Below are 25,387 nucleotides of genomic sequence, written 5' to 3'. Positions count from 1 at the left end.
TCCAGGTCTTTAGTCATGCCTGGAAAAGGTTCTCTCTCTGAAAAATGACAAGGTCAATTACCTCTGGCAAGAGAGGGGAATACCACTAGCTCTTTACTGCAGAATGCAGTCACACTGATTGAAGTTTTAAGTAGCTTGTTGACCATGTTAAGCAATTACAAAGCCCACAGCTTACCGAGTTTTTCCTCACTAGCTTATATCAGCATGACAGAAGAAACTGAATAGAATCAGAAGATCAAGAAAGCAAGATACCACCAGCCAACAGGACAGTAAGAAAACACAGTATTGACTATAAATATAAATGTTCTCATTTGTGCTTTAATATAAATTGCTTATTATTATTATTTCCAATATACATATATTTTTCCTGTATACAAGAGTTTAAAAATGTATGCTCAGATCTATTGGAGTTTAGTCTATTCTTCTCTAAATATGAGAAAGAGCTGATTTCTAAGAAGATAATTTTTAAACAAGCCTTTAAACAAGGAGGCAATCAGAGCAGATTTTAAGTTCTCCCCATGACTGGACTTCCTTCAGCTTTCCTCTCAAATGATGAAGTGTTGTAATGTCTCCTTCGAAATTAATTTCTGTTTCAGACTATTTTTAGACTGATTATAACATTATGTTGATCATGTTTATAAATAAAAAAAGGTGCAATTTGCATCGCTAAGTTGATAAAGCAGTGCGAATAACAGCATCATGGGGTGCTGATGCAAAATCAAAGATCTCTAGATTGGTCCCAGGAGACATGTTATGCAGAGTCCTGTACAAAGCAATCAGATGTGCATTTTGGTGTGGGTGAGGTTTCACCTTTAAAATGTCTTTAGCATCTTCATTATTTAAAAGCATTTATATTATTTAGATTCTACACAATCTGTAAACATGTACTACAACAAGAATGGCTTTATATTGATTCTACTCATTTGATTATTGTTAAGGCTTGTTAGCACTTCTTTCATACATACACTTATTACCCCAATGCTGCCCTTGATTTGCATTACTTGTACTTTGCCCATTACTTGTACGTTGACCAACCTTAGAAAATACGGTTTATGATTATTATTGTGGTTGAGATAAAATTTCCCAATCACTTGTTCTGGTGCAAATTTTGATTACCGCTAGTACTATATTTTACCGCTATTACTATACTATACTATATATATATGACCAGAGTCATATCAGACAGAGAAGAAGTTGCCTGCTTTTTATTTACTTATACCCACAGTTCTGTTTCTGCACCTCTGTTTATATTAAAACTATATGAAAGGGAAATCTAGAACTTAGTTTTTATAAGAAACTTCCAAGTTTTCATCAGCTTTGTGGAATAATGAAGTTGACTTATTTTAGTCCGTTGTGTAATATTATTACATTTATCCTTTAACTTTGCCTTATAATTTTAAACTTAATATCTACAACTAAAAATAATTATGAACCCACTTATGCCTCCTTCAGTATGGTTTTGTTTTTACACTTACTAATCCTTTCACATTGGCCTTTTTGCCTTTTCAAGCACTCTCACTGGAAACTATTTATGGTTACTTAGAATGCAGAATTGATGGTTACTTAGAATGCAGGCACTTCAGAGCATTGCATGTATCTTAGCTAGCTATATAAAGCCCCGTGTATACATACAGCACTATAACTATATCTGTTAATAATATCACTCACATAAGCTTTGGTCATTTTTCAATTCAAGTTTGAATATAGCATCCTAGGTCCTGCATCAATATGTACTAAATAGCCTAGCAATGAACAATTACCATAGGAATCTATAATATCTTTTAAAAATCAGATATTGTATATGTTCTTTGTTCCAGTTAACTATCAAGCATTTATTTACATGGTGAATGTGTCATTTTACCTCGGGAGCATGGTACGCAATACACTGTAAAATCCAATCTATAGCAGGAGAGTAGAGAGTCAAATACAATGGAATCTCCACACACTGCACTACCAGCTGATTCTGAACAGTATCTCCGTGCATCTGTAAAGGAAGTAAAAGATGAAAGAGTTGCCATCATGGGGAAAAAGGTGTCTGGCTGGGGCTATGAGAAACTGTAAACAAAACTTCAAGTTATAGGTTAACTGAGGCTTGGTCTACACTCACCCCCCAAATCGAACTAAGGTACGCAACTTCAGCTACGTAAATAACGTAGCTGAAGTTCGAAGTACCTTAGTTCGAACTTACCTCGGTCCACACGCGGCAGGCAGGCTCCCCTGTCGACTCCGCGGTACTCCTCTCGTCTAGCTGGAGTACCGCAGTCGACGGCGAGCACTTCCGGGTTCGACTTATCGCGTCCAGACAAGACGCGATAAGTCGAACCCAGAACTTCGATTGCCAGCCGCCGAACTAGCGGCTGGGTGTAGACATACCCTGAAAGCTTTAAGAGACCAGGGTCACTGAATTACACAATATGCTCAACAAGAATTCTGCATATTTTCCTGAATTCGGAAGAAATATACAGTGGGCACTATTTAAAATTTGGGCATACACCATGTACAGTAGATAAATTTACCACAATATGTGCAGTATTTCCCATTCTAAATATAGGAAATACCAGAGTAAAGGTAAATAATGCAGCCTAGTAAACATCAATTTTGCTGGTGACATCTGTTAGATGGTAAAATTATATATATTTTTTCAGATTTACAGTTACAAAAATATTTACAACTCTAGATTCGAGCACTTTTAAAGGGATTTGTAAAAAATATTTTCATCATAGGTTACTCAAGGAACATCCTTATTTCATCACTCAGGCAATACAAACATATTTGCTTACTTGCTTAAATGTTAGAAGGAAGTCAAAAAAATTCTTGTTAAGGCTTTCTTTAAGATGAGGAGCCACTTCCATCCCAACCTAGATTCAAAGAAAGAGAAAAATTGTATCTGTACCACTTACCATCCTCCTCCAGCTATGAAATAGAGTTATTCTCCAGGGAATAAGTATATTCATACAGATCTCAATAAGATGAAGATACTACAGCAGAGTAGTAAACAGAGTGCTTTTTGCCCATCGTTATCCCTGCCTCACTAGGAAATGATATTATGGCCCCGTCCACTGACACCAGAACTGTGCTAGCTACTACTATGTTTAAACGAGGTTGTTGAGAACAGGTCCTAGTTTGGTGTTCATGACCAGTAAGAGCACGACAAAAATAAATTTAAAAAACCTAGCATTATAATGTTAGGAAAAGCCAGATTTAAGGCTGCCCTTTGGTGCATCCATTCTTTGCACTGAATGAAGTAGGGGTCCTGTGGAAAAAAAAATAGTACAGGACTGGGTAATTAAAGACTATTGTAATGCATAAACATGTAGGGGGGGTGAATTAAGGGGTCACAGGCAATTTTAAGTCCGGCCTTTCCTAATTCTTGAGTGCTGGATTTTGCAACCTAAATAATGATTTTTTAATGCAGGGTTGTTGTTTTTTTTTTTTACTATAATTTCTTTACTATAATTTTTTTTTAGAAAAGAAAAAAAAGGTAAAAAAATTGTTATGTGCAAGTGTAAGAGAAGAGAAACTGGAACACAAATGACTTATTGAAAAAGCAATAAGTCAGTTATGTTAAAAAACAAAAACAAAACAAACAAAAAAAACAGCTTCTAAGACTCCTCTCCTATCACTTTGCTCACACAAGGCCTGATCATGAGAGGCGCCTGCCACTCCGACTGACTTCGTCAGGAGCTGCAGGTACCCAGCACTCGCCCAGACCAAGCACCTCTAGCCTTTATATTTTGTGTCTATTTGAGTCATATAAGCTTTAGAAAAATACATTGCCCTATGAACTTTCCATAGAGAGAGCTGGTTCTTTGATTCAATTCAACAGCAGAGATACCTCTATACAGCGATGCTGCTGCTTTACAGATATTATTTGTGCCTGCACTACAGCTTCATTATTTATTCCAAAATTTCAGGGAATGTCTAGACATCAGTTGTCAGAACCCTACTGATTTTGGGGAAAACTGGGAAACTGAAAGGGGGGGGAAAGGGGATATATGTAGCTGCTGCCATCTGACTAGCACAGCCACAGCTTTCAGCACCTATGCAACTGTCTGTTGATCAAACAAGTGGTTGATGGCAACCATTAATACCTTCCAGCACAACAGGAACCCCCATCTCACCTCTGCTCTGGGGAGGGGCCGGGGGCGCACACACCTGGCAAAGGGGGAGGGAGAATGGGACACACAGAACTCCTTGGGGAGCAACTGGGGGCAGGTCAGACAGAGACTCTGGCATCGGGAGAAGAATGGGGGACCCTGCTGTGAAGAGAGGGGGGATGGGGATGCACAAAGAGCCCTTACCATAGGGCAGTGGTTCCCAAACTTTAACAACCTGTGAACCCCTTTCACTAAAATGTCAAGTCTCAAGAACCCCCTCCTAAAATGAATATTTCCAGGGATTTTCTCCTTTACCCAAGTATAAATTATAAAAGCAGTGATCTTGGAAATATAAAATTGGTTTTTATGACATGCTTATTACACACTATTATTTATCATCACAGTATTTTTATTACATTATTAAAACAGCAACACTCTTCCAAGACCTCACTTTCGTAGCTCGTATCACTTTGACTAAGCCTGTTATAAGACAAGGCTCCTATATCTCATTAAGGAGCATCAGCTGTGAAGCAACATGAAGGTATTTAAGAAGCCAACTCAAAGAGTTCCTCCTATACAAGCATTCAGGTCTTGAGCAGTCCAGGCAAATAACACATGTTACAACAAAGCTTAAACTTGTTCTTCATAATAATTTTAAAAACAATACTAGCTGCCTATTTAAGTTTAAAAACAGCAAAAAATATCCACCTCCCTTTTCATTTCTTATAAGGAGTCTTGAAGTTTAAAATCTCCTCAGTGTGATAGAGATGCTTGCTTTTATCTGCTTAGCTCTTGGACGTCCGGGGCTCCAGGCTGCTGGCCCCGTGCTGCCTGGGGTCCCTAGGGACAGCTCTGTCTGCCATTAGGGAATTTTTTCCCAGAACCCCCTGTAACATTTCACAAACCCCAGTCTGGGAACCACTGCCATTGGGGGAAGAATGGGGATCCTGGAATGGGGGAACACAGAACTCCCTTATTGGAAAATTGGAAGGACCTTATATGAGGGAAGGAGGGACACAAGGAGCACCTAACATGGAGGACGAATGGGGGACCATGGTATGGAAGGAGGTGGATTTGGGGTGCACACAGAAGCCCTGACAGGGGGCGATTGGAGGGAGTTGCAGCAAGTTTCTGAAATAGAAGAGGAAGGTGAGTGGCACACAGGGAGCTTATAGGGGAAACCAAGGAGCCTCTAGTAGTGCATGTAATAAGCTTGGCCTACACAAGATACAAAGTGTGCAACCCCCTAGTTTTTAAAACATGACATCAAATTAACACTTTTGCATGATGAAGCTCATCAAGCCATCCTCCAAAAGCAGATGCTCCCACGGCATGAACAGGGAGACAATGAATTCAAGTAGAAGGAAAGCTTGTACGGTACCTCTGAAAAGCCATGCTTAGCACTCATATAACAGTCTGTAATACCACAAAGCTACAAGCTTTCTTTATGACTCAGTCCCCAATTTTCCTCTTCCCTCAGGAGGGAGTACTGGCAGGACAAGCTTGGAAAATTAGTTTTTAATTACTATGATTATTATAGGCAATTATGCAGCAGGTTTTCAAATTGTGATTATAATGGAAAAGTTATCCTGTCTTGCAATTTTCTAAGAGGAGGAACAGGAACGCTTTTTGGGTCAGAGAAAAGCTGCCACTAATTAAAATCTTCCTTTAGTGGCAGGTGAGGCTGCAGTACAAGAGAAATATACCATTGATATAAGCTCACTTTAAATAATGTTAAATGGTAGCCTACCCTGCACAGGTACGCTCTTGCATAGACTGCAACCAGTGGATCTCCAATTCCTCTAATCATAGCCGTTAGTCGCGGGAGACATTCTGAAATTCCCCTGTTAAGATTTTTTTTTTTAAATTAAATGTTGAAGTTTAAGAATTGATCAGAGCACCACAACACATATATAACTTGAAAGGCTGCACTATTAAATTTACATCTGAGCAAGAATTCGAGGAACCAAGGAAAATCATATTAGCACGAAGTCTAATTTAGAAGTAAAATTTCACTAGTCCTCTAAGTAACATATTAGACATGAATTATGCTACTTACCCTTAGGAGCAGCCAGGCTATGTACTGGAGAGTTGCAAAGAGCTGGGGGACTGATGGCAGGAAAGAAGCCTTTCCTCTAGACTGGAGAAGCTGGAGCTTCTCTCTGGTTGCAATGCAGTCTCAGGGATGCAGCAGCCCAAAACCCTCAGAGGCAGTGGATCTATGATGGCCAGGGAATCTCCTAGTCAGTCACAGATCCACTGGCCCCACTTCACTCCCAATTTCACCTGCTATGGTTATAAGGAGGGACTCACCACAGAGCTGTTGCATGCACGTGGTGTGGGCTGCTAATACTCCTCCTGCCCCTCCAGCACACACCTGCATGGCAAAAGTGTGATCACGCCCATACTGGGAGGCCCAAAAATAATCAAGCTGTCATTGTAGAGCCATTGAGATTATAGTATTCATTTTAGCAATTAACTGAAAAGGCCCATTAGTCTTGAAGGGCTATTTTTAAAACAATATCGATTCAGTTCTGCTTGGAGCCTATTCCCCAGCTGCTTTCCAGGCTCATTGTCTCTGCCTTTTTCCCCACCTTGCTTTTAGCCTGGTTACTGACCTACCTATTTCTCTCACTGTGTTACCCTCTCCTTTACCTGCTTTCCTTTCAGTTTTGTAAACCCCTCCTCCTCCCCCCAAAATGCTTGACCTTCCATTCAGACTACAGTTATGCAAGTGCTCTAAAGTGGATGCATCAGTATGTCATCAGCTGTGCTAATATTCTACCTTGATGGGATTCGTATCAGGAGCCCAAAGCAATCAATATTGCCCCCTCCAAAAGCAAAGAAGATTCCTTGCCGTTATTGATAATGGAACTTGCATACTACTTTAAACATGTACACATTCGTTGGCTATCCATATTTATTAACTGCATGTTAGCCTTACGTTTTGGACAGAAACTTGTTGCATTTCAATATTGCTGCTTCCACATAGCTACAACAAAACCAAGTTAAGGAAAAAAATTCCAAGATGTACTCCTTGTAAGAAAAACAAAACTACTCCTGTGACAGACTGAAATTATCCTGTAATATACTGAGCAAACCTTAAGGAATTAAGATAGCCCTAATTCAATAAGGTTTAATTTAACCCCATTTGGGGTACACTGTATGTACATTAATGTGTTGTTGTGGCAGTAGGGTTGCCAGGTGTCCAGTTTTCGACCAGAGCACCTGATCGAAAAGGGATCCTGGCGGCTCCGGCCAGCACTGCTGACCAGGCCATTAAAAGTCCGGTCAGCAGGGCAATGGAGCTAAGGCAGGCTTCACATGGCTTCCAGAAGCAGCGGCATGTCCCCCCTCCAGCACCTACACCTCCGTATGCTGCCCCTACCCCAAGCGCCAGCTCTGCAGCTCCCATTGGCCGGGAACCACAGCCAATGGGAGGTACGGGGGCAGCGTCTGTGGACGGGGCAGTACTCAGAGCCACCAGGCCGCACCTCCGCGTAGGAGCCAGAGGGAGGACATGCCACAGCTTCCAGGATCTGCTTGAGGTAAGCACCGCCCAGAGCCTGCACCACTGACCTCCTCCCGCACCCCAAACCCCTGCCATCATCCAAACCCATTGGGCCCAGCCCACAGCACCCTCCTATACCCCAACCCCTCATCCCCAGCCCCACCCCAGAGTCTGCACCCCCATCCAGAGCCCTCACACATCCCATCCGCCTGCCCCAGCCCAGAGCTCCCTCCCACACTCCAAACCCCTCAGCCCCCTCCTACGCCCCAAATCCCTCATGCCTAGTCCACCAGAGCCCTCATCCCCTCCCACACACCAACACCCCTTGAGCCAGCCCTGTGAAAATGAGCAAGCGAGTGAGGGTGGGGAGAGTGAGCGACAGAGGGAGGGAGGGAGGGAGTGGGGGTGGAGCCTCGGAGAAGGGGTGGGGCTCAGAGGAGGGGTCGGACAGGGGTGTTCGGTTTTGTGCAAGTAGAAAGTTGGCAACCCTATGTGGCACTGTATGTACCTTTTCTAATAGGGAGGAGGAATGCTAATGTACTTCCTCCATTATCAACCCTTTGAAGTCAGCCCCTGGAGAGAGATGCATATAGTGGTTCAGATTGGAATCTCCAGAGACTAACAGACAAAGGAAATACTTTTGGCTAAAAGTCTGGGGAGGGGTTAACCTGTCTCCAGCCTTCTTCCTGCTCTAGCAAAAGGACTCCTGGTCCATGCAGGGCCTCAGTCCTTAGGGGAGGATTGGAAATACTTGGCCTATGCGGCCTCATAAGACTGGGGGCTTGTTCTGAGTCGGGATGCTCTGATGAACTTGTAACCATAAGGATGACCCTTGGATGGGGTATTAAAAGACTGGACTTGCCAGGGTCCATGTGAGAGCTGGGATGAACACTGGTAAGCTTATTAGTGTGCGTGTAAATTCTTTTATTGTTTTTAATATGATTGCTCTGTAATGCTTCATATCTTAAGAATAAAGTAGGCTTGCTTAGAAAGAGCTGCATGGTAACTTCTCTAACAATTACATTGTTATCCATCTCTGAAGAGAGAGCAAGCAGGTACCCTTGTGCAACCTTTCTGTGCTGGAATTACACAGTGAAGGCAGGGGAACTGTGCAATCTGAGACTATCCCAGTCAGAAGAGAGAGAGACAGACAGACACACACACACCCATGAGTCTCCACCCAAGAGAGGAAACAGCTGGGGAGCTGACGGCCAAGAGTGGGTGCCTTGCTAAACCACTGAGGGGAAATACAGGTACAGTTGCCCTGAACTGTGACAACTCCCTGGCTATGAAATTAATTTCTCTTGGGCACACATGGTAAGGGTATTCTAACACTTAATATCGTTAACTGCACTTCTTGTTTTGTGGCTTTTATAGCTTTCCCATTTAGTTTTCAAATATGTCCAGTTTATAGCATGTAAACTCAACTTAATAAACAATCATCATCATCATCATATGCTGTCACGCCCCCCCTCCCCCCCACCACCACGGCACTCAGTACCACATGATTCAAAGAATTCGAAAACACTTCAAAGCTCAGAATCCAAACAAAACTAAAGGGGACAATATAAAAAGGGAGAAGAAAGGGCTGGGAGGAGAAGATCAATATGGGGTTCCCAGAAATTTTGGCAGTTAACACGTCTGTGTTACCATTAAAACCCTATAGACACTTGGATTTCTGATTCAACTACTACACAATTAAGATTTAGTCCAAGTTGGAATTCACTCTCAATGCAAACCTGGGGCAGGGACTGTCTTGTTCTGTTTCTATAGTGCCCAGCACAATGGGGTCCTGGACAGACACTATAGTAACAAAAATTGTACAATTATAATAAAACAATTGTGAGCTCCATTTGCCTTCCTATTTTGAAGAGAAAAATGGTCCAGCTGTTAGGGTACTAGCCTATGTCTTGGAAGACTGAGGTTCAATTTCCTGCTCCATCACAATCTGACTGTATGACCTGGGTCAAGTCACCTAGCCTCTCTGTGCCTCAGTTAGTTCCCCATCTGTTAAAAAGATGGTAATAACAGTACTTCACTACCTCACCGGGGTGTTGGTGAAGATAAATACATTAAAGATTGAGAGGTATTTAAATACTGTTGTGATGGGGGACATGTAAGTACGTAAGATAGACAGATATTTTCAGACTAAAACCTGAGGTGATAATCGTTGTTTAGATTTTCAACATAAACTTCACTGCGTTCTCATATTACTTTAATTCCTTTCAAAACTTCAGGCATAATAGTGTACCATTTTGACAGTCAAACTCATTTGAAAAGGATACAATCTGGGAATGAGCTCTCTGATTGAAGCAATCTTGAAGAACCAGTTTAAACAGGTTTCTTTGGCAGTATCATTAACACTTTCTGGAGTAAAATTATCTGTAAAAACAAAGCCAGAGCCAAGCATATTACATTTAAGTCTGAATTAAATTACATTAGTTACATTTATTTAAAAGGGCACATTGAGTATTTCCTTTTAAAAAGAAGTTAAACATACGGTAATGAACTGGACAATGTAATTCTAGGATCTCCTTTCCAGCAATACGGACGACTTCTTGACTGCAAACCCACAGTGAGCAGCAATGCTGGGTAACCAGAGCTCCACTTCTATTTTATAGTAATATTGATTTATTTCATTTGGTCTAATTCCTGATGTCAACCCAATAGCTCATAATATATGTTATTATTTTAGAGCTAGACATGCAACTCCTATGAAATTCTCATACAGAAGAGCTGAGAAATACTGCTCTTTATTGTCCTCTCTGCTTTTGTCCTCTCGCACCCTCCCGCTCCTTACTCTCAGCTCCTCTAGGGTTGCCAACTTGCCCCACCCCATGCCCCATCCTTTCTCCAAGACCCCACCCCCTCTCACTCCACACACCCCCCCCGCTCACTCACTCATTTTCACTGGGCTGGGGTACGACGGGGGTGAGGGCTCTGAGTGCGGGCTCTGGGGTGGTGCAGGAGGATGAGGGGTTTAGGGTGCAGGAAGGGGCTCTGGGCTAGGGCAGGGAGTTGGGGTGCAGGAGGGGGTGCGGACTCTGGGCTGGAGATTAGGGGCTTGGGGTGGAGGAGAGTGCTCTGGGCTGGGGCAGAGGGTTGGAGTGAGGGGGGGTGAGGGTTCCGGTTGGGGGTGCAGGCTCTGGGCTGGGGCCAGGGTTTGGGGTGCAGGAGAGGGGCTCAGGGCTGGGACAGGGGGTTGGTGCACAGGAGGGGGTTTGGGATGCGGGCTCCCCGGAAGCAACAACATCTCAATCCGGCTGCTAAGCGGAGGTGAGACCACATGGCTCTGCCCATTCATACAGACATCGGCCCCTCAGCTCCCACTGGCCACAGTTCCTGGCCAATGGGAGCTGCTGAGCTGGTGCAGTGCGCAGAGCCCCCGTCATCGCCCCTCCACCTAGGAGCCAGAGGGAGATGCCAGCAGCTTCCCAGGAGTCACGTGGAGCTGGGTATGGGGCCTACCTGCGCCGCCAACCGGACTTGCTTTATGCTTTAATGGCCTGGTCAGCAGTGTTGACCGGAGCCGCCAGGGTCCCTTTTCAGCCGGGCTTCCTGGTCAAAAAATCAGACACCTGGCAACCCCTAACCTCCTCCCCTGTAGAAGCCTAAAAATCTCACTTTTTGAGTAGTGGGATTGTAACTAGAATAAGAAGTGTTGCCCCCTGTCAACCTTCAAAGAGATAACCGGGGATTCTTAAGAAATTAATACAATTAATACATAAATCTATAGATCGAGCTACAGATTAGCACCCACAGATGGGACCCCGATGGGCGCACGGGAACTATCTCCCTACCCGGGATAGGAACTAATTTAACTAATCTCTCAGTCAGAATTTGATGCTAGTCAGAAACACTGCAACGCACCAGGGACTTCCTCTTTTTCCTCAGCTGTTTCTTTTCTCTGTTTCTTTGTCTCTAGTACACTAGTACTTTTCTCAACTGATTAATAACAGGTACATGCGTTATATCCGCAGATACCTAACCACAAGAGGGCCATGGTAACGAATTGATGTATAGACACCGCTACCTTGATATAACGCCACCCGATAGAACACGAATTTGGATATAACGCGGTAAAGCAGTGCTCTGGGGGGGTGGGGCTGCGCACTCCGGTGGAGCAAAGCAAGTTCAATATAACACGGTTTCACCTATAACACGGTAAGATTTTTTGGCTCCCAAGGACAGCATTATATCGAAGTAGAGGTGTAATAATAAATTGAAATCACTGATATACTAACCGTTCGGAGGACACTCCGACATTAGTAAGGTGAGGATATACAAATAAGGAAAAAGGGGAAAAAATCTCCTACTGAATATGCATCAAACATAGTGGCATCAGCATAACATATAAAAGTTGCATCGCAGCCTAGAAGCGGAAGGAGACGTAGTCTTTGGGAGATGCCAGAATGAAGGCCACTGGTAATGAGGGGGAAGGTGATGGTGATGAGGAAGATGATGGCTAACATTTCAGGTCACTCTACAAGGGATGGTGTGAGTATATGGATGTGCAGATGTACATTCTGCAGCAACTTTATCTATCTTACTGAGTTGGGTGTTTGTGACTGTGGTAAATATAGTAATAAACTATTTGTAAATATAGAGGAGTTCCTATAGTGTGACTGTTGCAACTGTACACATCGGGGTTCCCAACTATACAGTAATTTGAATAATACTGGGCCTGATCTTGGGACAAGAACCTGTCACCCCTCAATACTTGGCGTTTCAGTTGGGCCACTTATCTGTTCAAAGTTCATAGGCCTCAAGCCTTATGCTAACTTGCCAGCCAGCTTCTTCATTTCATCCGGGCCATGGCAAGTCTCCGCACTGTGGGCCGGAAGCCCCAGGTCTCGGTGCACCCCTGCAGGGCTGGAGCCATGAGTGCCGGCTCGCCTTGCTGCAGGGGGAAGCTGGGGTTGCCAGGCCGTTAAAAGTCCAGTCAGCTCCATGCAGCTCCCAGAAACGACACACATGTCTCTGCAGCCCCTAGGAGCTGGGGCGATCAGGAAAGCTCTGCGCACTGCCCCCACCCCCAGTGCTGGCTCCGCAGCTCCCATCAGCCGGGAACCATGGCTGATGGGAGCTGTGGGGGCAGCGCCTGCGGGCACAGGCAGCGTGCACCACACAGCATCACCTGGCCCCTCCGCCTAGGGACTGGACATGGGGGCCACTTCTGGGAACAGCACAGAGCCAGGGCAAGCAGGAGCCTGCCTTAGCACCGTTGCGCGACCGACCGGGAGGCGCCTGAGGTAAACGCCGGACAGAGCTCGCACCCTGAACCCCCTGCCCCAGGTCAGAATCCCCTCCCACACTCAAACTCCCTCCCAGACCCCACACCCTGAACCTCCTCCTGCACCCCAATCCCAACCCTGAGTCAGCTCCCACACTCCAAATCCCTTGGCTCCCGCCCAGAGCCCCCTCCAGTACCCCAAGCCCCTCATCCCCAGGCCCACCCCAGAGCCCACACCCCTAGCAGGAGCCCTCGTCCCCTCCCACACCCCAACCCCATGTCCCTGCCTGGAGCCCCCTCCCACACCATGAACCCCTCATTTCTGGCCCCACCCCGGAGCCTAGGGAAAGCCCCGAGCCTCCACACCCCACCCACCCCACCACGGGGCTGGAGCCATGAGTGCTGGCTCACCCTGCTGTGGGGGGAAGCCCTGAGCCTCTGTGCCCCCCCACGGGCTGTGTGGGGTCCGCGACTGATTTTTTCTGTGGGTCAGTGGCCCCTGATAGAAAAAAGGTTCCCCACTCCTGTCTTACAGGATACAGACCTGTAGGTTCCTTGAATTACTGTTGAATATAATAAAAGCAGAATAGAATGCAAAGCAGTTAATATAATAAAGGCAAGCTAGCCCACTGGGCTACACCCCAAACTTTCTTAACCTGCATACTGAAATCCTGTTGGTTAAAATTAAACTTTCTCAAGTCATTAGGGAGGGAATGTGGTCTAGTTCAGTGGTTAAAAACTGTGACTGGCAGTCACAACTCCTGAGCTCTATTACCAGATAGGACATGAGCCCAGTGTGTGACTTCAGACAAGCCACTGAACTTCTGTGTCTCAATTTACTCATCTAACAAAGATGTTGCCTAGCTTACTTCAGGTGTATAAAAAAAAATAATTTGCGAGACATCAACCAACATTACCAGAAGCAAACACCCAGAGTCAAAGTTCTGAACCAACAAGCAAACCTAACACTTAAGGATCAAGATCTACGAACACATTACAATGAATATGCAGTGTTCCTGACACAGACTGAGGTCTCTGTCTGAAGTCTTACAAATTTACCTGTAAGATTCCCTATAGTTTAATTTTTAAAGTACCCCCAAACCCTGCTGGTTTTACACCATTGGCACACAATACTTTCAAATGGTTTCATCATTACTGACATAAAGTTAAAAAAAAGGCAGACTTGTTCTGTGTGGCAGCTGCATTGCCAAATATTGGTGGAATACTCCACATTTTAAGGAAAGGTACTCTTTGACACACGTTGAATAATAATGCTGACAAGGAAATGTCTATATTCCAATGGAGTGTTTAATAATCTAGAAATGGAAGCCTCATAATACCGCCACTGTTAAATTTGAGAGCTGTAGCAAAAGTGCAAAATCCTTAATCAAATTCAGCTTCATGGAAAATGCTAACTAGTGATGGATAATTCCAGACCCATCCTTTTGCTGATACCTATACTTGTGCTTATACAAGATGAATACCCTCCACTTCCCTCCCAACAAATCTGAAAGTGGCAACAGACATAGCTATATGGGCATTGAATGTGAGTCAACAATGTGATTCTGTTGCAAAAAAGGCAAATATTCTGGGAGGTGTTAACAGCAGTGTCACATTTAAGACATGGGAGGTAATAGTTCTGCTCTATTCAGCATGGGTGAGGCCTCAGCTGGAGCATTGTATCCAATTTTGGGTGCCACACTTTAAGAAAGATGTGAAAAAACTAGAGAGAGTCCAGAGGAGAGCAACAAAAATGATAAGAGGTTTAGAAAACCTGACCTCTGAGGAAAGGTTGAAAGAACTGGCATGTTTAGCCTACAGAACAGAGGAAAGAGTAGGGATCTGATAAAAATACTCAAATCTGTTAATGGCTGTTATATAGAGGACAGTGATCAATTGTTTTCTGTATGCACTAAGGGGAGGACAAGAAGTAATCTGCTTAATTTGCAGCAAAGGATATTTAGGTTAGATATTAAGAAAAATCTTTCTAACTTTAAGGATAGTTAAGCACTGGAACAGGTTAAGTGTGGAGGTTGTGGAATCTCTGTCACTGGAGATTATTAAGAAAAAGTTAGACAAACTTCTGTCAGGAATGGGATAGGCATACTTAATCCTGCCTCAACATGTGGGGGGGGGGGGGGAGATGGACTAGACATCTCTTGTGGTCCCTTCCAGCCCTACATCTCTATAATTTCTATGTTGCAGTATTATCCAGCCTCTCTCTCTGGCCTTCCTATCTCCTCCTAGAATCATCCTGCTTAAAAAGTGGGGCAAGGAGGAGCAAGGAGAATCTTTGGCACTGAGCTGGGACTTTACCAGGTAAAGGGCCACAAACCCAGAAGTCCTCAGGGCAGATCTTCTACTGGGTCCCAAGATATTTGCAAGATTGTGACCACCCTTGAAGACTATGACTCTGTCCCTGCTACCATTAGTTCAAAGCAATCTTAACAGTAATTTGCAGTAAGACTGGAACCTTTATTTGCACAACCACCCTATTTGGAGTTTGCTGTCTGTTTAATTTGCACCCTGATGTTTCACAGTAAACCATTAAAAAAGTGGCATCTTCACCAACCTAGTAATCTTAAAAAGCACAGGCACTGTCCTCTCAGGGGAGAAGACTTCATTTCTCTGTTCTGTGTCTGTTTATATTTCAATCTTTGTAACTTACACCTTTTGATGAATCAGCTTTTTGCAGTATATGCAAAGTATTTCAAAGAGCTCTTCTCTATCTACACAGCTTTAGACAGATATTTCTCACTCCAAGGTATGTATTAATTAATATTAAGCAAGCAGTGGTTGACCTTTGCTTTTTCTTCCCCCAATTTTGTCCACTGGACTTACAATTTTAGAAACAACGGTGAAGGAACAAAGTTCTATCCATAATCTGCATGCCTTTCTGTCAGGAACCAGGAAATATACGTACAAGCAAAAGCATTTTAATGAAATTGACTGGAAGCAGAATTTTCTTTTCCATTTCTACTTATTATTCTGCTGCTGTGCTTGTTGTTGTTCCTCAGAACACTAAGCCTGTGTCGAAATTTTAGAGAAACAGTGCAATTCCCCACCCCCCACAGCTAGAGGCCTTTTACATAACACAGCACTATGGGAATATGACGTCTTTATTTCAAGTGTGCTGTAACTGCCAAGTCAGTTAAGAACAGTGCTAACCCGAACATAGTTGATATTAACACAACCCTCAAAATGCTAATCCCTCGAACTATAGCAAAAAGTCATCACAGAATTAGTGATCCTGAACATACTGGAAATACACTTTGATCATCTGCTTAAAGTAAAGGTAATGATTACCATTTAAAGGAAAATCAGCTTTGTTGAAAGGTTCTTTTCTATAATATATTGGTTTCATTAGCAAATGCTGAACAAATTAAATTCATTGCACAAATGCATTGCAATTGTGCCCTCACAGATAAACATAACTCAGGTATCCTTCAATGAGCAAGAGCTACACTGTAGTTTGGTTTCCTGGAGGCAGAGAACTCTGGTGCTAAATCAGAAGTTCTAACCTTATTGGAACAGAAAGAATGAGTACAAATACCAATGACTTTGTTCTCATTTCATACAGCTGCTCAAGGCAGGGTTCTGCATAAGAAATTGTGAGTGTGTGTGTATGTTACCGGAAAATTTCATTCCTGATATCATTGCTGGTAGAGATTTCTTTCCAAGATATTTTGACTCTTGCTTCACCCAGAGAGAGCTGTCCTTAGGGGGTGGAGTGTTAAATAGCAATGACAAAAAAGAAAGCTCACCAAAGAAAATATTATTACTGACTTGTTTCTCACGATGCTACTGGTTTAGTATTGAAAACTGTTTGTGATGAAATCAAAAGGTAAATACTTTTATTTTATACCGAAACTTGCGGGGGGCGGGGGAGGCTCATCTACAACATGAAAATAACCATATTTAAACATGGTTGTGGCCAAACAGTGTGGTAATATGGTTTATTTTGTAGCTGTGCAGACAGATAAAACCATGTTATAAGCATGGTGAAAAACTGTAGGAAGCAGCTCAGCATACGAGAGTATGAGGAGGGAAGAGGACACAGGTTTTTTTCCTTGTTTTAGAATTGGAGTGAGTGGGAATAGTAGTCCCACCCTAGCTGTCTCCCAACTGTTGTCTTCCACTTCCTCCTGCCCTAGAAGTTACGCACCCTCCCCTACCCCACAAACAGACCCTGCTAATATTCAGAACCATTAAAACTGGAAACGTCACAGTAAAATGTACTCAAGTTTTATGTTGGGTTATCTATAGTTAGTAAGTAAACTTATGTAAAGTTATGGGAGTGATTAAAGTAACCTGTTATGGACATTTTCTCTTGTTTAAAAACTAGGAACAGCAACTAAATCCAAACTCAGCAAACACAAGCAGACTAATTTCTTTTCAGAGGACATTAACCAGGTCATATTTTTCTACTCTACCATTGGCTTGGCCCCATTTAAAAACTCTAGTTTTCCCCCATAGGAATCGAGGTATGCACTAAAGTCTTCCCATGTGTTTTTCTTTTATAAAGCTTGGAAGCAAAACTGAATTTGTTTCAGGATACGTATTGTTGAAATTCCTCACAATCCCAAACCTAGCTTGGTAAACATGGTAAATTTACACATTTCTACAAGAATAGCAGCACAAGGCAGGCACAAAGTTACCTGGTAAAGAGCCACGATTATCCAGACACATGGATAAAATTCTTTCATATACTAGTTTTCCTGCCAAGAAAATAAGAAGTTAATCTTTAGCAAATTGCAAAATGCAAATTGTGAAATAATGATGGTTTTCTACAGGGCCCAGGAATCTCATCTGCAAAGACTTCCTTGAACTCCATTATATTATGCTGCCATCTAGTGAATCTAAGAGATTTGAAGGTCTGCACTGAGGATTTTGCATGCTGTAATTTTTCTGGCTTAGTTCCACTAAGAGCAGAGGCAGTGGATAGGTCAGATTACTCCAACCATCTCCTGTTGACCAGGAAATAACTTTTGGCGACCCCCTCTTCACTGAGCAGGGATCCTGTATTATTGTTAGCAACTGTCAATAAGTAGAAAAGGACACAAAGGGGAAATAAAACCTGGAAAAACAACTGCATCTGTGTCACAGCACATCCTGTTAAACACCAACAATACGTTTCAAGTTTAAAGGCTGAAATAAATCAGTTCCACACTATTAAAGAAATCCAAGATTATTTTTATTAATAATTTTTAATCAATTAGATTAAATAATTCAGCAAAAACATTTTGATCATTTCATAATCTATATCCAATTAAAGAAAGCTTTTATAGTTCAACTCTTCCACATACAGGAAGAGATGGAATGAAATACTGTTAAGGTTTAGGAAGCCGTTAGGTGATGGAGTGATAATTTCCTGAAACATTATGTAACACTATTTTAACCTAAGATATAGTTTTAGATTTCAAAGTTTAGAGATCCTGACCTTTCCCATACTTTTGTTTTAGCCTCTCATTGTTAAACACACAAAGAAAGAAAGTGCACCTTTTTCCTTTTGGAGATTTAAAGAAATGTGTTTAGATTTTTTTTTTAAATAAAACACTTCCATTGCAGCATTGTTTGAAGAATGATGTACCTAATCTAATCTGTCTGTATTATTGTTTGCCTAAATGTTTTAACTTGCCTACTTTTGGAGTCCTACATACTAATTATGGAGTGGATAAACAGAGCACCTAATTTAATTAATGAGAATCTCCTTCTTGACCTCAGGAGTCAGGTTTCTTCGTGAATTAAAAAAATATGAAAATATAGTACAGGAAAATTAAGAGCTTCCCATCTGTCCTGTGTCAAAGGCGGCTCCCCCATCTACAATGGAGCTATGAACTGTGTTTGAACTTTGTCCCAGCTAAGCCAGTTTCACATAGTTTAGCCAGTCAGTGAGCTGATGGAGTCAAATCATGTTCAAACTTAGAAATGCCCATCCATACCGCATTAGAAGCTGGCTTAACTGGAACTGTGTTTAAATACTGAGCCCTAATTCGGTTTCCTGCCAACTAAGAACAGGGTCAAATGAGATGGCTCCAGAAGGGAGACGGGCATAAGCCACTGACAAGAGCAATATGCTGCTATTATCTGCAAATCCAAGCACTGGATCTGACTGGGAATATAACAATTTAAAGTTAGTGAAATTACAACTTTACATTTTCCAACTCATCCTAAATTTGCTTACTGTTATGGTCATTAAGCAAACCACCTCCACCTCCCTCCAAGAGCTTTAAGTGAGGGTTATTATTTATACCTCAATAGAGAATAAGGAAGTTTTAAGCATAAAACATTTATATTATCAAATAAGGATTTAAAAAGCAACTGTGTCCAGACAACAATATTTTCCAGTTCTTTTCCTGCTTGCTTAGACTTACATGTCGAGACCAGACTAGTGGCAATCTGTAAGGCATTTCCACAGACTTTAGTGTGGCTGATGAATGTTTCATCATGTTGATAATTCACAAAAACCAAATCTAATATAGCTGCCATATCAATAGATTTACTTGATTTAAAATGCTTTACTGATGGCAAGAGACTACCTAGAGATCTGACCCAGAGAGATGCATCATCTCCAGTTATCCTTGAAATTATATTTCTTTCTTTTGCATTTGTGTGAGCATCTACCTATAAGGCAAAATGAGTATTGAAACTCCACAGAATTAATCTTGTATTTGTTGTGAATGTACTCTCCCTAGGAGAAAAGACAGCCAACTGAGACAATTGTTTATGTAATAATAAAACATAGCCAACTATTTAATCATCTCAATTATTTTCCTCCCTAGAGTCCTTAGTTTTCTACAACTGGTAAGTTATACAGCCATAACAAATGACGTTTATCTCATGACTTTACTTTAGTGGTACTCATTGTATTATGGCATATTGTATGTATTTATGATTATTCATCTTTCAAGGTTATTCTGTGAAACAATATATTATCCTGCAACAGAACTGATTGTTGGCTTTCAGAAGTTACTTTGATTACTAATGACAGGTTTCAGAGTAGAAGCCGTGTTAGTCTGTATCCGCAAAAAGAACAGGAGTACTTGTCTCTAAAGTGCCACAAGTACTCCTGTTCTTTTTGATTACTAATACATTTCTAAAACAAGCCGCAAAGTAATGTACTTACTTATTTTTGTAAGGAATCTAAATTAAACATGTTTATTAGTAATATAGAAACACAAAACAGAAAAATATTCTGAGCCCAAACACAGCATTAAAGGGACAGTCAACTATTTTAGGTTAAATATTTGATATTACTCAAAATTGTTATAAATAAGAGAACCACATGAAAATCTGAAGAATCAGTTAATGAAAATATAAACATCATCAATCAAACGTAGCATATAGTGTTTTGCATACCCTGGCAAAGAGACTTAAGGTACTGCATCAAGCAAACAGTGACACACATAATATGGACAATACAAAGCCAAATACAATAAAAAACAACATGCTATCATTTTGGTTTCAGAACACATTTCAACTTTTTGCATAGGCCTTCCTTCACTAAACAAGGACTAAAGTACAGCACTCTCATGGACAGATGATAAAAATAGATCTAGTAATTTGAATGTTAGCAGATAAATAAAGGGAAGGTGGAGAGTAGAGTATTTTATGGATAGATTTAGTGCGTCCCAATTTTGAGCCAGACACTTAGATGCCATGGTAATGGGCACATTAGGGATGCCTCAAGGGAGTCTTATACAGAGGCACAATGGAATTGAAACAAGACTGTATGGTTATTAGATAACCCAAATTAAGTTTTGAGGCAATTTTCAAAATTAGGTAGGTAGGATAAAAAAAAATAACACTGCCCAGAGAGGAAAGAGATCCACTGGGGATGCTACCATTAAGGTTCAATCACCCACTGACCTAACGATGTCGCCAATCCTAAAGGAGTGGACAGTGTCAGAAAGCAGAAACCCACCAGGACAAGACTAAGGGAGAATCTCTAAAATACTGCCAGTCTCCTCCTCATTAGAAGTTTTAAAACCCAAGAGGACCAGCTTAAAAATGATATCACCAGTTCACCATGCACAGCTGCTCAATCCAGTGACCAGACATGCTGGTACATTCTGTACTATCTGTAAGTGAGGGAGAAGAACTCCTGGAAGCAATTCTAAGAAATTACTTTAGTTGACACAGCCTATGATTACAAAGGCTTATGTTGCTGCTGCAAGATAAAAACAAAAATAAAACTAGAGCTCTTCACCTGGTTCACTACTTTAAAACATGTTCAGTCAGTAAGTAAAGGTATCAAGGAAGGGAACATAACAATTCTTAATACCTAGCAACACTTCTGCCTACCATGAGTTAAGGATGAGAAAGATCTGACATGTCCAGCCAGCAATGTCATCTAAGCATCTCTCCAGACCAGAAGTCAGTAAGGCCCCTGGACAAGATGTGCAGAATATCATTATACTTATGATACTTTGACTTTGCTAAGAAGCTTTGGACATAAGCTAAGGAACTTGCAGATAAGACAAATCCTGCAAGAACTCTGCATTATCCATCACCAGCAATTGACTCCCATAGCTAAGGAACTAATGGAGAGCAATTCCTGACACAAAAGCTATATCCTTCAATTGCCAAAGCAACCATCCACAGTCAATCATATTAAAGGCTGCTGAGAAGACCAGCATCACCAAGATAGCCAACTGATCCCAACAATATCTAGCATGAGTTTATTTGTGCCCCTAATCAATAGGTTTCAAGCCTAGAAGCAGCTGGAATCCAACCTGAAACATATTTAGGAACTCACTAGAGCGGAGGTGCACCTGGAGCTGAAAAAAATGAAAGTCTGAGATGGTCTGAGAGTGAGGGCAATTAGTAAGTGCTCCAGCATCAAAGGATGACTGAGGAGACAGGTAGCCAGCCATCTTCAAAATACGCAAAAATCTAACAGATGATCTGCAAATCCCTCTGAATAGTATCACAACTGCACCGCTATCTTTAAATAGCCAAAATGGACACAGCTAGAGAGAGTGGATCTCAAGGAACCAAAGATACAATAACCTGACCAGAAATCACTTAAAGCCTAGCGAAGGGAGAGAGGACAGTCCAAAGAAACATGTCTATCCATGTCTCTCTCTCTCTCCAGGATGTGTTGGTTTGTACTTAATATCTTTGACTGAGCAGAGAGGGAACACTGTGTAAAACTATCTACATTTTTTGTAAAAGTTAAATCCTTAAAGCAGTTGATGTTAACTCCTTAAAATTCTTTACAGGTTCTATTTCTAGAATATTTTGTAATATTACCAAAAATTAATAAAAATGGATCCATCATAGGTCCATTGTAAGTACTTACCAAATGTATCAAGTATATCTGTAATTAGAACAAATTTACTTGGATAAAACTGGATCACTGTTGTGTCCGAAAGAAGTTTAGAACACTAGAAAAGAAAGAAAAAGGAATAAAAGCTTTACCAGGAGGATACAAAATTGTGTTTACTCAATTTAAAGGTAGTCAGTGATGGAATCAGCAAAGGGAAGTGCCATACAGAAAGCCCTAGAGACTTTGGAATCATTTGACAGAACACTGCATGATGCCTGCTGTGACAGATATTGCAATCACATGCAGCATCTTTGAGGACCACACTGTATTAAGTTTTTGAATGGTTTATGTATCATTGTGGGTCAGTGATTGCATGCAACTCAGCAGGGGTGGGTTACCACAGCTCCTCCGGGAACTAAAAACAGTGGGGCAGAAGGGGTGATTAAGGTGAATCATTCAGGCACACCTGCAGCGGGTACCATCCCCTCGAAAGGTTTGCATATACTGGTTCAGACTGGGTTTTCCAAAGACCAGCTGGTAATGAAAGGGCTTTGGTATAAAAGGAGATGAGTTTGAACTGACACAGGGCCTTCTTTCTGATTCAGCAAATGGACAGGACCTTCCCTCCCAGGGAGACCCCAACCATTGCAGAAGGGTTGGAAAGACTTTGGCCTACTATGACCCTATAAGACTGCTGGGTGACTGCTGGTATGTTTAGTGTGCATTTCAATCTGTTCTGGGGCTTGCTTTTTTAAAAACTGCTTTCTTTATAATGCTTGTACCTTAAGAATAAGTGTGGTTGCTTAAAAAGAGTTGTGTGGTAACTTGTAACTGCTGGCACTACACTGGCCATAGCCCTCAGAGAGAAAGCAAAGCACAACTCTGGCCATTAGGCAGACTGGCCTGCTGGGGATATCATAGTGTCAGACAGTGGCTGTGCAGCCTTTAGCCCCCCATTCAGAAGGGAGAGGGACATTTCAAAAGAAATCTCTCTATTCTCCATGTCACCAAGAGGAGCAGTAGAAAACCCTCCCAGGTCTCTGCAGGATGGCCCTTCCCCTGCAATCAGGAGACAGTCTTCAACTGAATGGAATGAATACAGTTTAAGGGGGGGGTACTGTCTAAAAATACAATTTCTACTCTATTCCCAACATTCAGGAAGTGACCTGCTGAAGCATCACCATACTGGAACAATACACAGAACAAGCGTAAGTGGGATAGTGCTTTCAGCCTCACTGCTTTATTCACCAAGAGAGGATCTAGAGAGTTCACAAGAAAGAAAAGCCAGACCCTTCACTCCTGTGACCCAAGAGAACTATCTCCACTGTTGCCTGTTAAGTATGTACATTGTTCTCCCCTCAGGTAACAGATACATCCAAGCACATTATGGGCATCCAAGCGCATTGTGGGCAGCCACCACACAACACACCTTTGTTCACTTAATCTAAGGATGACAATGTTAAAGCGCTATTCAAATATTTGTGCGTTCTCTCTTCAATTTGTATATTTTAATATATTCATTGTGAGATGGGTTCACCTAATTGATAATGAGAGTACGTCTACATTGCAATAAAAACCTGTGGCACCAAGTCTCAGAGCCCGAGTCAGTTGTCTTGGGTTTGCAGGGCTAAAAATTGCAGCATAGATTTTTGGGCTTGGAATGGAGCTGGGGCTCTGAGAACCCATGAGAGGGGAAGATTTCAGAGCTCAGGCGCCAGCCTGAGCCCAAACATCTACACTGCAATTTTTAGCCCTCCAGCCTGAGCCAGCTTATGCTGGGCCAGCCCCAGCCATGCCACAGGTCTTCTATTGCAGTGTAGACGTACCCAAAGAGAACATTAGTTTCCATATGTTCTGACTTTACACTATCATACCAAGAAAACAAGGTACTAAATATGTTGACACTTCTAGTGGAGAACAGAAAGCTTTAAAGACAGACACACAACTGCCCCCAAGATTTCTAATTCTCACTCAGACCAGCAGAGCAGCATTTGCTCTGAATCTAAAATTATTAGTAGGATGGGGCTGGAATTTTCCACAATAATCATGTGTCTCTAAGCTCTGTCAAGGTCAAACCTGAACGTTTCCTGCAGTCTTTTAAATTTATCATATAGCTCATTTGCCTTATATTCCCAAGAGAGTTTTGTGAACAGTACACAGTTGCTTTCCCAATAATGCTTTGTTATCCCTTCTATATGTACTGAAACAAAAACTATCACACCACACACTCACATGCCCGGCAATGAACCCATGAGCACAGACCTTCTTCCCTTTACTCCTTTTGGGGCACTGTGCACCCCCCAGGGGCACACAGGATAGTCCCTCGAAGCAAGTACACCACCACCCGATATAACGTGACCCAATATAACACAAATTCGGATATAACGCGGTAAAGCAGTGCTCCGGGGTGGGGGGGTGGGGGGAAGGCTGCGCACTCCAGCGATCAAAGCAAGTTCGATATAACACGGTTTCACCTATAACGCGGTAAGATTTTTTGGCTCCCGAGGACAGCGTTATATCGAGGTAGAGGTGTACTGCTACTGTAAAAGCTGTTGCATGGAGGTGTGGAAGGCAAAGTTCTGTCTGTACTTTTCCATTCCCCTAACAAGGTTCTCTCACAATCTGGCCCTAAACCAAGCTATTTCTAGTGTTGTGGTGCAGCTGGGTTTTTGCCCCCTATTGACAAATGTTTAATTCTGGGAATAAAGTATGCTCCCACTCTTTAGTATGCTCAAAATGTTGTACTCTTGTTAGGAAACTGTTTGGGAATAGTAATATGTTTAATAGTATCTCAAATTCAGAGTAATCCAGCAATAGTGAAGCTCCAGTAAAGGTATTCCCTCATTCACACTCTTTTCTAAACACCAATGTATTGCCATTCTGTTTCCTCCATCCCTTACCCCAGGAATTGGTATAATATTTCAGTAACTGAAATACAGATGTAATTAATGCCCAGGCCCAGAATCAGGCAGGGATTTGTCTGCAACAAAATTTTCATGTAGAAGGAGGGTTCCTATGGGTGAGAAGTAGTTATGCTTTTCCTATGACACTACTCAGGGACCACTGAGAGTGTTGTTTTTTGGGGGTAGGAGGGTTAAGTAAATCACAAGATAGAATGATGTTTCCAAGAAACATGGTCTGACAGAACCATGTCTTAGGATCTTCCTTTGACTCAGCAATCCCATAGGTACTACATTTATATTCTGTGTTTTCCTCTCAACAAAGGCATTGTAATATGGTATTGTATTTTCTTGTGATAAAATACTATTAAGTCA

At 42.1% G+C, this 25,387-nt stretch overlaps 1 protein-coding gene and 1 long non-coding RNA gene across 3 annotated transcripts in view; one reads left to right on the top strand and one right to left on the bottom strand.

Annotated features, from left to right (window-relative positions):
• Positions 1-25,387, bottom strand: part of VPS35L (VPS35 endosomal protein sorting factor like) — a 116,325-nt gene that overhangs the window by 69,023 nt on the left and 21,915 nt on the right. The window contains exons 8-14 of the mRNA XM_054041591.1: positions 22,146-22,230; positions 17,500-17,559; positions 9,894-9,990; positions 7,042-7,089; positions 5,848-5,941; positions 2,781-2,858; positions 1,862-1,984 (exon numbers count right to left, since the gene is read on the bottom strand). Coding sequence (XP_053897566.1) covers positions 1,862-1,984; positions 2,781-2,858; positions 5,848-5,941; positions 7,042-7,089; positions 9,894-9,990; positions 17,500-17,559; positions 22,146-22,230 — 585 coding nt within the window. The remainder of the gene's footprint in view (positions 1-1,861; positions 1,985-2,780; positions 2,859-5,847; positions 5,942-7,041; positions 7,090-9,893; positions 9,991-17,499; positions 17,560-22,145; positions 22,231-25,387) is intronic.
• On the top strand, positions 190-25,387 carry LOC128844150 (uncharacterized). Of its 2 annotated transcripts, none has more exons than XR_008446441.1 (3): positions 190-269; positions 22,718-22,820; positions 23,271-25,387. It is a non-coding gene; the product is annotated as an uncharacterized LOC128844150 (long non-coding RNA). The 2 variants fall into 2 exon arrangements; XR_008446442.1 differs by lacking the exon at positions 190-269 and adding an exon at positions 19,632-19,645.

The sequence above is a fragment of the Malaclemys terrapin genome, chromosome 10 (assembly GCF_027887155.1).
Source record: "Malaclemys terrapin pileata isolate rMalTer1 chromosome 10, rMalTer1.hap1, whole genome shotgun sequence".
In the NCBI taxonomy this organism is placed as follows: domain Eukaryota; kingdom Metazoa; phylum Chordata; order Testudines; family Emydidae; genus Malaclemys; species Malaclemys terrapin.
Note: the sequence above shows the minus strand (reverse complement) of the source record. Positions and strands in the feature narration are given on the sequence as shown.